General features: G+C 40.4%; 2 protein-coding genes across 6 annotated transcripts in view; one reads left to right on the top strand and one right to left on the bottom strand.

Annotated features, from left to right (window-relative positions):
* Positions 1 to 7,176, top strand: part of smarcd3 (SWI/SNF related, matrix associated, actin dependent regulator of chromatin, subfamily d, member 3) — a 49,091-nt gene extending 41,915 nt beyond the window's left edge. For all 5 annotated transcript variants that reach the window (XM_023326460.1, XM_023326459.1, XM_023326458.1 and 2 more), the window contains 5 exons: positions 632 to 729; positions 813 to 948; positions 3,415 to 3,537; positions 4,085 to 4,186; positions 4,266 to 7,176. In XM_023326460.1, the coding sequence (XP_023182228.1) occupies positions 632 to 729; positions 813 to 948; positions 3,415 to 3,537; positions 4,085 to 4,186; positions 4,266 to 4,319 (513 nt within the window). In that variant the 3' untranslated portion in view covers positions 4,320 to 7,176. The remainder of the gene's footprint in view (positions 1 to 631; positions 730 to 812; positions 949 to 3,414; positions 3,538 to 4,084; positions 4,187 to 4,265) is intronic.
* A 1,536-nt stretch (positions 7,177 to 8,712) lies between these two features.
* Positions 8,713 to 13,935, bottom strand: chpf2 (chondroitin polymerizing factor 2). The gene is made up of 4 exons (XM_005798539.3): positions 12,812 to 13,935; positions 11,670 to 12,234; positions 11,407 to 11,589; positions 8,713 to 10,453 (listed from the first exon to the last, which is right to left on the bottom strand). Exons 1-4 carry the CDS (start codon positions 13,081 to 13,083, stop codon positions 9,182 to 9,184), a joined length of 2,292 nt encoding a protein of 763 aa, XP_005798596.1. The 5' UTR covers positions 13,084 to 13,935; the 3' UTR covers positions 8,713 to 9,181.
* Between the last annotated feature and the right edge of the window lie 547 nt (positions 13,936 to 14,482).

Raw genomic sequence — 14,482 nt, 5'->3', positions numbered from 1 at the left:
TACAAAAATTGCCTAAAGTTACCAGAATCTGCATTCAGAGTAGTAATTAAAATGATTAAAACAGCTGGAAGTGAGACAAACAAAAAGGCTAAATGAGGATGTTTATTTTTGCCACTACTCATAGTGACAACAAAAATAACCAAGGTGAAAAAAAATAACCACAGTTAAGAGAACTGCAGTAAGAGAGGTTATTAATTTTCAGTAGCCATTAGATGGCGTCATTTTCCATTCATCCATCACAAACACAGATGGATAGATGGGTAGATACATAGTCAAAGGTAAATACGTTATTTACATCAAATCTTTGACTAGTTTTGAAGTAGCCTAGTTAAAGGTATCAACACAAAAAACCTACATACCTGCATCTATTGGGTGTTAGAGTAGTTTAAGTTAAGTAGCTAACAGCTCTTAGCTTCAACACACAACCTGCATTCAGTGTTAAAATTGTAAGATAAAAAAATACCAACAACTTGGTAAAATCTCTTGTTTGAGTTCAATTGATGTGGTCAGTATGTGGTCAGTTTTTTTCCTGTATTTTATGTAAACAGAGAACTGTAAATGGGTCACCTCAGGGTCATCGTAGGTTGTACTTGAAATGTTTAGTTTTGAAAATCTTTATCCTGCTCTACAGATTTTCGACTGTCCTCGCCTGAAGTTTTCTGAGATTCCTCAGCGCCTCACTAACCTCCTGCTACCGCCCGACCCCATCGTCATCAATCATGTGATCAGGTACAGACTCTTACTAAATCAAATACCTAAGTAAAACCCCTCTGTTTCCTCTTGATTCACTCATTCTCTTGCTTTCCCCTCAGCGTTGACCCCAACGACCAGAAGAAGACGGCCTGCTACGACATTGACGTGGAGGTGGAAGACCCCCTCAAGAGCCAGATGAGCAGCTTCCTCCTCTCCACTGCCAACCAGCAGGAAATCGCCTCCCTCGACAACAAGGTGAACGTCCTAAAGTCTTTGCTGATACCCGTCTTCTTTACTGAAGAAACCGGTTAATTTACATACTTTTTAACTTTTCTAAGTCATGTTGGTCCACCTAATAATCTGAAAATAAGGGACATGACTAAGTTCACATTTTATATTGGAAACTTTGATTTTAACTTTAGTTCATTTGGATTTAATTTATATTTCTCCCTTTTTGCTATAGCGATTGGGGGCTTGTCCGGGAAACAAAGTAATTAACATCTATTGTCTCGTTTCCACTGAGTGTTACGCCGCTGGTTGGTGTGGTTCAGAATGCTATTTTGTGTGTTTTCATTTGTAAAAGCGGCCCATACCGATGCGAACAGCACCATTCCTGGGCCACCTTCAGTAGTAGGTTTATAGTAGAAGGGTACGGTATGGTTAGAGTGGAGAAACTACTGATGTTACTGATGGGGGACAGTAATACGCCATTGCTTGTGACAAGCACAAGACAACCTGGATCGTTAGGTGATTAGATTTAACCCCATCCAAGTGAGGGTCCAACTAGTGGTAGAAACGCTCTCCTGAATTCGCCAAACCATAAAATGGCGTACCAAACCGCAGCAATCTGTGACGCTCCACTCATTAGAAACAAGGTATATCGGTCTGGAAAGGGTTACAAAGCCATTTCTTTCTTTGAGACTCCAGTGAATCACAGTGGAAGTCCTTACCCACAGATAGAGAAAAAAATGGAAGAGTTGAACCTTCCCAGGATTACTCAGAAAGCACATCAACAACTCATCCAACAGATCACAAGATTTCTTAGAACAATATCTGCAGCTCTGATATTCCACAGTTAATTTCAGTGTTTATGATCCAACAACAAGAGAGAGTCTGGGCAAAAATGGCATCATCCATTGGACTGCTGAAATACAGAAACCCCTGCGGACCAAAGAAACATCGAAGGTCTGCCTCAGCTTTCCCAAAAAATATCTCGATGATCCCCAAGAGTTTGGGAAAATATTACGTTGTCTGACGAGACAAAAGTGAACGTCTTTGGGAAACTTCTGTCCTGTTACATCTGTCGTAAAATTATTCCACAGTCAATATGTTGGTAATGAAAACGACCACAAACTCTTCTTTCTATCAGTTTGTGATCTTAAGCTCAAACACAGTTGGGTTATTCAGCAGGAAAACGATCTAAAGCATGCCAGCAAGCATGAATGGGTCAAAAATGCATCAAAATGAGGGGTTTGAAGTAGCCTAGTCAAAGGCTGGACTTAAATCCAGTTGAGATGCTGTGGTATGACGTTTAACATGTGTTTATGCATGGAAACATCCCAGTATGGCTGAATTAAAACATCTCTCCAAAGAAGAGTGGGACCAGAATTCCTCCAAATGCATTCCTCCAATGCAAAAATACTCACTGCCAATGACTGCTAATGCTTCACTGGAGTTGTTGCTGTCAGTTTTGGCACAAACAGTGATTAGATTTAGGAGGCAAATACTTTTTATATGGAACTGTATAAATAAAAACCCAACATTTTTTTTAGACAGTAAACGATATAACATGCAGTTACCTATTGAATTGTTTTCTGAAATGATGGTTGGAAAGCAACATATATGAGGTCTTGGGATGACTCCAGAAATTAGACTTGTGAAATAAAATTGTGGTCATAAGTCAATAAAAGCTGGAAGGTTTTTGAGCCAACTGTTAAATGGGCTACATTTTATTAGTTTTTTTAAAAAATGGTTTTAGTTGCTTTGTTTTATTTGGGGGTTGTGTAGGGTTGTATGGTTATCTTTTCTGAAAGGTTTCTTTTTTTATGACCAGTTCCTCTTTCTGTTTCATTTAGAAAACCTGGCGCTGGTTATTTCATTATGTGTAGTTTATGTTTCTGCCTATCTGGACTCTGTTACTGTTTATCACTCATCTGTTATTCATTTGGGAACCGGTTTCTCAGCAGAGCCCCTTCCTGGTAAATCGTAAAGCTCCTTCATGGTAGACTTTTTTTTTTTTTACATGAAAAGGATTGCAAAAGTATTGCTGGCTTAATGAGGCTGCAGTCCACTTAGGGGGAAGTCCTGCTTTTAAGTTCAACAGAAAACCATGCTTTGCAATATATGTAATATGTAAGTATGCTGATGATGTTATGATTTTTATGTAAAATCTAAAAATTTCTTCACTCTGTTTTGTTGCTTTGTCTGTCTTGTCTTGAACCCTGTGATACTTTAGCACCCAAAAATATTGGTTTCCCATGAAATATAAAGATTATGACATCAATTTTGGCCATTGATGTGGCGGAAAATTGATGAACAAGTTTACGTAGCGATAAGCATTTAATTTCTTAATGTTATTTTAGAATGAGTCACGTAAGACTTCTAATTTTGAAAGCTAATTTTGAACTAAGCTGCCAAATTGAGGAAGTGTTGTCAGGTCAGAGGCGGTGAAGGTTGACTCTTCTGGTTCAGAGGTTTGAATCTGGTGTTTCTGTTTTCCAGATCCATGAGACCATCGAGTCCATCAACCAGCTGAAGATCCAACGGGACTTCATGCTCAGCTTCTCCAGAGATCCCAAAGGCTACATCCAAGACTGGCTCAAGTCCCAAAGCCGAGACCTCAAGGTTCCACATGCTCATCCATTCATACATCCATCTGTCAATTCCATTCATGCATGCATACATACATCTATCTGTCCATCTGTCCATCCATGCATCCATCCATCTATCCATCTTTCTTTTTGCTTGTAAGCTGTTGAAATATGCCTCATGAATATATGGTGAACTTTTGAATTTTATTAAAATCTGCTAAAAAGAAATAACTCTTGAACTCTGACTGTGGAGCAACATGGAGGTATAAAGTGAAAAAACATGGCTGCTCCTCTGGTCCCTCAAACTAAATGTAACATTTTGTTAGACACCTCAATGTGTTTTGAGTTAAAAACATGTATGAAATACCAACATAAAGATTATAACCCTCAATACGATTCATGTAGAACCAAGAAATACTTAATCACAATAGATTAAATTATTGATTCAATAATATTTAAGAATGCACTTAAAATGGTTTTTAACATAAAGTTACCAAAGCTTGTAGTTTTACAGTTTGCCATCACCTTAGACGTTCGCTGCAAGATGTAAATGGCGTCCATTTTTCCAACTGGCGTTGCAGTTGATGACCGACGTGGTGGGGAACCCTGAGGAGGAGCGGAGGGCAGCGTTTTACCACGAACCCTGGTCCCAGGAGGCAGTCAGCCGCTACTTCTACTGCAAGGTGAAGAAAGCCCACCCACTGACTCATTTTTTATAAGATCTCTTCTTTTTCTTCTTCTAACTCGCTGTTCTCCTGACAGATCCAGCAGAGGAGACAGGAGCTGGAACAGGCCTTAGCAGTCCGCAACACCTAAAGCAGGAGGCCCTCCTGAAGTTCTGCCTCTGGATTTTGAAGCTGTGTGTGTGTGTGTGTGTGTTTGGATTTTTGTGAGTGTGTGTGTGAGGCCAGCAGTGAAGTCTAGATCTTCAGCTGAACCTAAAGAACTCCACATTCAGTTTGTCAACAGTTTTGAAGCTAAATAGGACTCAACCGCGGTTTGTCAGACCCAGATATGAATGCACTTCCTGTTTGAAAAGACCATGAAGTAATCATCGTTAGCAGCACTGTTGGCCCTCAGAGGCTCGGCTTTGTAAATATGTCCCGCAAAAACTGTCGACTAGCTGCTCACACACCTCCCTGTTTGTGCTCTGGATGAGTCTAACTACGCACATTTTTTTATTTGTCCTCATTTGAATCCTATTTTTTTAAGGGTTAATTAATAACACCAGCAAAATATGAGATTACAGTTTTCTGGGTGGTTGCAGATTATAAAACATGACCTGTTGGTTGCATTCATCGTTTCTCCACCATGTTTAGTTTGCTTAAAAAAAGAGACTGAGAAGCTAAAGTGTTACCATGCTATCAGCAATTTATGAAAGAAGTTTACATACACTCATCACTGCCATAAGTATTATATTGTTCCATGGTGAATAGTTTTCATATTTATTTCTCCTTGATGAACTAATTGTATAACAACTTTAACTTTTTAATAAGATTTGGGAAATTTCAAGTTAATACAATTTTATCTAATTCACGAGGTCGAAACTACACATACATGCTCTTATATGTGTACATACAAACCCCTGAACACCATCAATAAGTTGATTACATTTTTCTGGCTGAATATTTAACAAGTTTTCTTGACAAAATACACACAATTGGGTATTGTGGTCCAGCAGAGGACTGTGATCCCAAACACACTTTAAAACTAAGGCTGGGGTTTTAATTTTGTTTAATTAATTACTTTGATTTTAAAATGTTAACACAGTTATTTTTATTATTATTATTTACATTCTGTTCCCACTGGAACCTTTGTATTTGTGCGTTTCTGGTATGCCCGTAAATCCAACATCGTCTGCAAACATCAGTGATGGGTGATAATGCTTCTCTTGACCCACTGGGAGTTCATTTTTGCTTCAAAAATAATCTAATATGCTGCTGGAAAAGATTATTGTGTCAAAGTTGTGCAATAAGGAGCTAGTCTATCAGCAAAGCTATTCAATCCTAAACTACCATCTCAATACGTTACAACAGGACAGGACTGCACTTATATTTGAACTGGTACCAGTTCCGATACCAAATTCAGAACCAATTCAGCCAAGAAAAGTGGTAAAATAGAGCCAGATCTACGATATATGAAATGCTTCCTGATGCTACCGGAAGCTTCGTTTGAGGTACTAAGAGACGTAAACGTATGTTTGTGGGTTTGTACGTACAGATTTGAGCCTTTTCATTATTAATTATTCGTTTTAAGAAACCTAAAATTAGCATCATGATGAATGTCTATAAACTTCTGACCAGAACAGTTGCTGGAAAACAATAGGGTGTGACGATCATATTGTTTTTTTTCTTCCTTTAATCACGTCACTGCAGTGGAAATAGGGGGAAATGATCCCTTTTGTGTGTTTTCAAGATCAGTGTTTCGAACGTTTTACCAAAGGATGCAACAAAAAGAAGCAGAGAACATAAGAAACTGGACAAAAACACAGATCTGGGTTTTTTAAAAATATTAATAACTGAGCAGTATTAGCAGTGAAGTCCAGGTCTGTTGCATTTTACATTTTCTATGTTATACATGCACAGAGAAGGGAAAAAAAAGAATAATGAAGGTTAGTTTGGTGGAGATTTGAATGTAAATATGTTTTGGTGTCCAGCTGTACAGTCCACATCTGTTTGGATTACATGGTGCAGAATGGGAGCTCCATTGGTTTTTAATTATTCCCACTTTGGGGGTCGATTTATTTGAGTGTCTTACCGTGGGAGCTGCAACAAAAATCAGTCACAGTAGCTGCAACAGAATATAATCTGCACCAATCTCATTTTACACGTTTTTTAATGACTTGTATGTATATGTTGTACTGTCGATTAGATTATTTGTTTTTGGATGGGAGGGAGGGTTACTTTGCACTGTGCTGTAAACTCTTTGTCGGGACTCTCTTTATTGTGGGTGAGACCCTCTTTATTATCCCAGCGTACACAAAAATCGACCTATGCATGCTCCATGAACATGGATCAATACATCTGATGAGGCTGTCCGTGTAAATATTAAAAGGTCTGCATAGATGTGTACGTAGCAAAGGCTAGACTCGGCAAGTTTGCTGATGGCGCCTTCTGGAAATTGTTTTTTGCCAAAAAAAAAAAAAGAAAAAAATAACTTGTCCTACCAGCAACTAATTGTAAGTGTGAGCTGTATGTTTTCATTAAGGGACTAAGTTATATTCACTGCACTCTGTAGGTAGCTGTAGCTAGGAAATCAGTCCCGTGTCTCACCTGGAGTGTTTCTTTTTCTTCTTTCTTTTTTTTAATTTTTATTCATAGCATGTCTAGGACATTTATAACGTTGTCACTGAATCACTAACCCCCTCTTGTGGAGGACACCTAGAGCTGCAACTCCTCTACAACAGAATCATCACTACTGTATTAGTCTGTCACCTATCCCTGTCCAAACTGTTGCATGTGGGTCTGAGGAGTGGGAGCTACTCTCTCTTTGTTTACACTGAGGGTCACCGACAGGAGGTTAATAATAATAATAATAATAAATAATAATGCTGTATATCGCTAAAGGGTTTCATGATCATGTTCTGTAAAGAAAAGGAGGGAAATACAGCTGTAACATTGTGAGACAGCCTGGATGTAAATAAAGAAGCGCTTGCCAAAGTTTGTAAATGCCATCAGATGTGAAGTCTCCTTTGTTGTTCATCAGTTTTCTACGGCTTAAAAGCTACATGTTAATTTATTAGCATGATTTTAAAATCCACATTTTGAAAACTGATTTGGAAAAATCTTCTTTTGCCTGATTTATTTTGTTACTAATATGAATTATTGTCATTTTCATTCTTAAAATCCCAAAATTTCCACTTAACTTTATACTTTTGGGGCTCTGATGTAAATTTTAATCGTTAAATTATTGATAATTTGATCGTTTACTCAGTACTTGAGTAGACTTTTTACCAAATACCTTTTTACTCTTGAGTAATTTCTTGGATGGCTAATTTTTACTTTTACTAGAGTAAAAATATGTTGAAGTGGTGCTACTCTTCTTTTTGGTTCTCTACCATACTCTGACCAGAAGTTAATGTTCTTTGGAGGCGATGGCATGGAAAGATTTGGGAACCCAAAATGATTGGAAGAATATAAAATGTAAGATTTTTTATAATGTCTGCTCCTCGTAGTGTCGTCACATAAATGACTTTTCCTCAGAAAAATGTTTCAGTTCCGGCTCAATGGTGGGGTCTGCTTCCTGCAAGGAGGCGGCAGACAAGAGTTTTATTGTTCCTGATGGAAGCAGGTGGAGGCCTTTCCACTGTGACCTGCAGTGGAGCTGGAGCACTGTCTATGCCTCAGAAAGAGCCTCTTTCACTGCGCTGCAGCACTATTCTCCTGAGCCCACGGCCCCTCTCAGGGGTGAGGGAGGTTAGCGGGCCTCTTTTCGCTGCATCAGCAATCAGGCTGCATGAAGCGAGGCATTCAGGGTTCTCCACAATCCCAGCGTCGGGGGTTAACCACCTAATGCCGGAATGATCATTGGCTGAATCGGCCTGTCATCTGGGCAAAGGGTTCATGTCTGTGCCAGGGTGGAGACTTTTAAGATTTAATGTGAGGAGACAAGGCGGGTCGTGGAGCTGAGGAACAAAATGTTCATCAGACCTAGAAAACTGACCCAAAAATGGTTCCTGAACCTCTCTACTCCGTTTTCCAGCTCAATCAAAAATATTTTTTTCTGAAATAATGGATTTCTACTTTGTCTTTTGACCTGAAATTCTCCCCAGATATTAAATACATTTAAAATATATGTAAATTTAGAATTTAAGATGGGGAATAAGTATCGAACACAACCAGAAAAAGCTGCTAAAAGGATTAGAAAGTCAAGAAAATAGTAATTTAGTCCATATTTGTGACCTTAAAAAAACCTCTGCAACCCTCGTCTTTTCATCAAATACTTTCTTGGATGGCTATTTTTTTATTTTTACTTGACTAAAAATAGTGCTATTCTTACTTGAGTACAATTTTTGAGTACACCTCTGTTTGTAGAAAAAATAAATAAATAAAAAAGCAATGGAAAATGTTGCACAGATACAAAAACTAAAACCAATATCGATATCTGATAACGTTATTTTTAACGTTGTTTAGGCCCAATACTGATACTTACCATATATTTACAAATACAAATAATTATAATAATAATAATAAAAACAAGAGGCTGAGTGTAAATTTTACTCTTTAATACCTCTTACAAAAAAAAAAGAAAATTTACTAAAGAAAAAGGCAGCCAATGGCTTCAGCTTGTTTCCAGTATCTGAACATCTCCACAATGGAAGACTTATGGCTCAAGTGATTTTCTTTCCAATGATTATTAACAAAGAAGGCCTTTGTTTATATGTTACAGATACTGAAATACGCCTAAATATATAAATACCGTCTCAGAGGCTGAGAATGCAAACAGCAGGAATCAGAGTAGCATCTATGATTCATCGCTGTCTAGACGTGACACATTTAAAAGGTACAAAAGTAAAAGTCAAAAGTTCCCGTAATGAGCAGGGATACTTTCAGCTGCGAGGAGTAAACAGTTAAGGTTGTTATTATTGAGTTTTTTTTAATTGATCCTGACATCTTTGTACCGTGAAGTTTCCAGAAAAAGTGGATTAAATCCACAGTTATCGGCATTAAACCAGTGTTTTATGTGCTGTTGGCCTGGTCCTGCTCAAACAGAGCCATGGCGAGGTGTGACCTCGACCCCAGACTCTCCAGGTTGCTAAGCACGCAGCGGTGGTAGATGTCCTCGCTGAACCGCGGGTTGCACGCCCGCCGCACGTACTTTTGGATCAGCGCCGGTTCCACGGCCCGGAACACATGCAAGCCGGAGTAACGCACGAAAATGTCGTAAACGTCCATGCTCTCCATTAGCTCCTCGTTCTCTAAAATGTCGGCCGCCATCTTGGTGCGTGCGCTCATGTAGTCGGCGTTGTAGAAGCAGGCTTCGTCGAAGACGTGGCGGTCAAAGTGGCCATCACGAAGAGACTCCGAGGCGAAGGTGGAGGAGGCGGACGGCTGTTGGTCGCGGTAGATGACGGCGGGGTTGAACTCCTGGAAATGGACGGGGAAGAAAACCTGCCAGTTGCTGATGGCGTTCATTCGGCAGCGGTTCAGGAAGTCCGCGTTGACCTCGGTCCAAACACTCGACAGGAAGAAAAGCGTGTCGACAGGGTGCTTCTTGGAAATGATGTCCATCAGCTTGACCTGTGAGGGAACCTCCGTCTTCACGCTGATCCAGGGAATCTTCACGTCGCCGTAACGTTTTTCCACTTCGCCAATCATCGACTTGACCCCGGCGAACACGTCGCTCTGGCTGACTCTCTGGGCGTCGAAGGGGTCGTAGATGAACAGGAAGGTCAGTAAAACGTTATCGTGCGTGTCCAGGGTGTTCGTCACGTACATGTCCAGGAAGTTACCCACGTAATCCTGATCCTGGGCGGTGACCGGCAGGATGACCTGCACCCGTGTTGCCTCCGTCACGTAAGGCATGGGGATAATCTCGACAGCGCTCAGAGGTCGCAACAGGTTGACCCTTTTGGCAATGACCTGGCTGTGACCTTTCTGGGTGAAAGCCTCCAGCGCCAGATCCAGTATGTACTCCATCCCACGCATGGGATCGAAGCGCCTGTACCCGTTGAGCAGGCGCCGCTTGCGGAAGCGGAGCTGCGGCTGGTATCGCTCGTTGAGCCGCTCCACGGCGACCTCCAATATGGCGCTGACGTCGGCTCGGTCAGCTCCTCTCATCTCACATTTGGGCGAGCCGTCCGTGCAGGAGTAAATGTGCTCCTCTGTGAAGTAATCCCAGTTTATGACCTCGAAGCGGGTCTTGGGTTTGAAGGGGGAGTTGATGCCGATTGGCCACGTGACCCCAGCCTTACCCTCAGGGGTCAAGTGGCTCAGGTTGCTGATCTGCATCTGATGAATACACAAAAAAAATCTTTAAAATATAAAACCAAAGTAAAGTAATACCTTTAAGATAGCTGCTGTTTATTTAAATTTCAAATTAATCTAATTAACTCTTTAGCAAGTTTGCAGGGTTAAATGATTAATCAGATTAATCGTGACAAATGGATCACTGAAATAATTGCCAACTAACTTAGTAATCGAATAACTGTAAGAATTATCAATAAAGTAATGGATTTCTAAAATAATTGTTAGTAGCTGCCCTACTAATGATTATTTTAGGAATTGATTATTGCGATTAATCAATTAATCCGATAAAAATTTTGGATCAAATTCTGCAGATTTTTACTGAAAACTTTACAGAAAATATTTACTGACAAATCTTTTTCTTTACTATAAATTTATGTCCAGTTTTATCTTAATTCCTGATATGAATATATTGTTCTTTCAGCAAACTGACTTCTTTTGAGTCTACATGCTTCAGTTATCGATTAATTGATTAGTACATTAATTGTCGATTAATTATGATTAATTGTTGCAGCCTAATCTAGTTAGTTCAATAGTGAAAGTAATCTATAATTTTGTCCCGTGACGTTATGTTATCTCGCTGCCATGAGATAGAGACCCAGGTCTGGTCATATTGTGAGAACTGTTAAATTAAGTCATCATGTCAAAGTGTCAAAGCTCAAATTTCTAAGAAGAAGAGGTAGCATTTATATTAGAAAGTAAGATTTTTCAATTTTGGGAAACAAAATATAGAAATAGTCATTAAATGTAACTGTTCTGAGCTTAGAAAGGATTTTATTCCACTCACATGTCTCAACAAAGCTGTTTTCTTACATCGATGAATAATTTATCAAGCAGGAATTTCTGCTTTGGAGCATGCGGTTATTAGGGTGGGGCAAAACATATCCACGTGCATTTTTGGAGGTGATAAATAAATATTAAAGTAAAATGTAACAAACCTGTAGATCGTAAATCTGCTGGTAAGTCCACTGAAGCTCTATTTGGCTGAAGCGCTTATGCAGACGGTACATGAGGTTGGGGTCCGATACGGGATGAACTGTGAAGGCGTTTTTAAACGCAACGCTGTCCTCTCGCTCTGGATCTGCGTTTTTCCCCAGCTCAAAGTAGCGATACTTCATCCCCTGTCAGCCATCACAAACTTTACGTCTAGATTTTGCTTTGCTTTTATTTTTTGAGTGTGTAAATGCATTGTTGTTGTTACCTGGTGCACCTCCACGCAGCTCAGACCCAGATAGTCGATGATGCAGCGGCCCAGCCACTCGTCTGGTCTCACGCTCAGGATGTCGTTGCGGCAGGTATCGAGGTGCGGCTGCAGTCGCGCCAGCAAGCTGCGGGACAGAAGGTAGCCGTAGCCGCCATGGCAGTAACGGGCTTTCTCCTCCCCGCCGATGAACTCCTCAGCCCTGCCCATGTACAGGTCCTGACCCGCGCTGAGGTGACCCACCAGCTCTGACAGGCGGTCCGCCTGCATGTAAGTGTCATCCTGCGCCAACAGGAACCAGTCGTACTCCGAGCCGTAGTGCTGATGGAGGTGCCGCACCGTCTCGTACATCAGCCACACCGGCCGGTCGTCGCCGTGGGCGATCACGGTCATGCCGTGTGGCACCTTGGGGCTCCGGAGGCCCGTGAAGAAAAAGGTTCGGTGGAAGTGATGGGCGACCGTGCGGTTCACTGCCACGGCTAACGTGCCGAGGGTGGCCCGAGACGTGAGGACGCCCGCCAGCAGCCGCTCTCGGATGCCCAGTTCAGTGTGGATGTATCGAGTTCTGATGGAGAAAAATCAGATTAGAACCGCGAGAACATAAGGAAAACAAAAGCAAATAGGACTGAAACAAATAATCGTGATAATTCCTGATTAATCGATTACTAATCTTACTCTGGAACTCATGAAATTATGGCTGCAATGATTAATCGTGATTAATCGATTATTGATATAATTTTCAACTGATTAATCGTTAACTGGAGTTTACGAATAATCCAAAACTGTACAAAAAATATCTACATTTTGCATTTAAGATTTAAAAATCTTTGTTTGTAAATATCTTCTATCCAGATACCCTCAAATTACATCGTTTTAGCTTCAGTTTCTCTCTAATGTCAACATTTTGCAGCATCTAACATTGTTGTATCTTGTTTAGCTCCACTCATTATGCCTATCATCTTTGACCAGTTACCTGTATCCACACAGCATAATTCTGCCACTACCATGCTCCACACTGTGGGTGCGCATTAATTTCTCTTCTTTTGATGTCAATTTTAAACCATTTTATTCTGGTTTTCTGACTTCATGTGTGGGTGCTAGTGTAGTATTTTTAAGCATCAAAATGTGACCTTTCCACTCACCTGAGGACTTTCTTGTGTGGTTTGTTTGGGTCCTTGTGATAGGGAACTATTCGTGGCTGGAAATCCTCCTCTCCAGCTCCATCTCTCCCTCCTCTCTGAGCGTCTCTTCTGCCCAGGAAGAGCCCACCTTTGGCCAGCTCGTCTCTGCAGGGGTCGTCCGTGTCCCCTTGCGTCCAGGACACCATTAGAAGGCTGAGACTGCACCCCAGAGACAGCCCCAGGATGAGGGGCAAAGCAGGCCTGAAGAGGGCCAAAAACGTCGAGAGGCGCATGGTTGATCGTTAAGAGCTAAACCCTAAAGGTGACAGCGCTTTACGGGCAAACTGAGACTCATTTTACCCAAGTAGGAGCTGAAAAAAACGAGATCTATTTAATAAAACAAGAAAAAAACTGATATAGTTTACTGTTCCTATTAAACTAGATCAGGTTTGATTAGATTAGGAGACCACCTAACAGGATTTCACTTTTATTTATACCATTACTTAATATGTTTTAACTATGTAGCTACCAGTACGCAAAAGTTTTCCGCTTTAAAACAACAGATGCATGCAAATAGCTTGACATCCCCCAACTGTTTCCTATTAACCTCAAACTGTTTGGTTAATCATTCACATGTTCCCTGCTACATGCCTCCATCCACATAAAACCCATGTTTTGTTAATCAGCTCCACTCATTTTTAGCTAGCAGTCACTTACTAAATCAGCAGAAAGCTTCTTAAAGTCAAGTCGCTTTGCAATAATCTGGTTAGAAAAAAAAAAAACCCGAAGCGAATGAGGAAGAGTTTTGTCCGTCTTATCTAAATTGCAACGTAACAATAACATCTAAGAGGAACAAACATGAAAGATCAAGCTAGCGAGTTAGCATCGCGACCCGTTAGTGCAGACACGTCGATCCACCTCCACGGTCATCAACAGGAAGCTGTTACAAGTCCCGTTTAGCTGCTGGGAAAAAAAAAACGTTAATACGGTCAAAAACATGTCGTCTACTGCCTTCGCTTTCTTGACTTCCTGAAAAACTGTGTGCCACACACACAAAGTGTGTCAACAGCGTCCCTCACGTCGTTTTCAGCCTCATCATTACAGACTGACTGCACATCTGCTACTGCAGCATCACCTCTGCTCGCTTGTCAGACCTGTGCTGTCAACTGGAGATTTTATTAAACCCCACTAATAAAGTGTAATTATTTTTTTTGACATATCAATGTATGTGTCATCATGAATCCTCGTGGACATAATGTTCTTAATGAGAGGAAGGTGCATTTCACCTTTAAATGTGAAGACACCTCAGTAAGATTGCCATGAATTCAGATTTGAAATCTTTTTTTTTAATCGCAATACTTTTTAAAACACACCTTCCAATTTTTATGTAAAGCATTTAAGCATAAAATATTGCCATTTTAAATTTGTTAAGACAAGAGTAAAATAACATTTCACAACTGATGTGTCGGTCGTGACAGAGCCTACCCGATCTGCCGGCTCCTGTCGAAAATAAACAACGTCTTTTGACGTCAAAATCTGAGGATTTTGCTTTAAGTTGTAACATTATAACGTAATTATAATTGGAACTGGCGATTAGGGTACTCAGGGTCAATTTCTTAATATATATTTGATAATGTATGTAGAAATTATCATTTTATTGATAAAAAGAAAAAAGAAATAAGTTGCTCTTGG

The sequence above is a fragment of the Xiphophorus maculatus genome, chromosome 21 (assembly GCF_002775205.1).
Source record: "Xiphophorus maculatus strain JP 163 A chromosome 21, X_maculatus-5.0-male, whole genome shotgun sequence".
NCBI lineage: Eukaryota > Metazoa > Chordata > Actinopteri > Cyprinodontiformes > Poeciliidae > Xiphophorus > Xiphophorus maculatus.
This window is presented reverse-complemented; position numbering and strand designations above follow the sequence as displayed.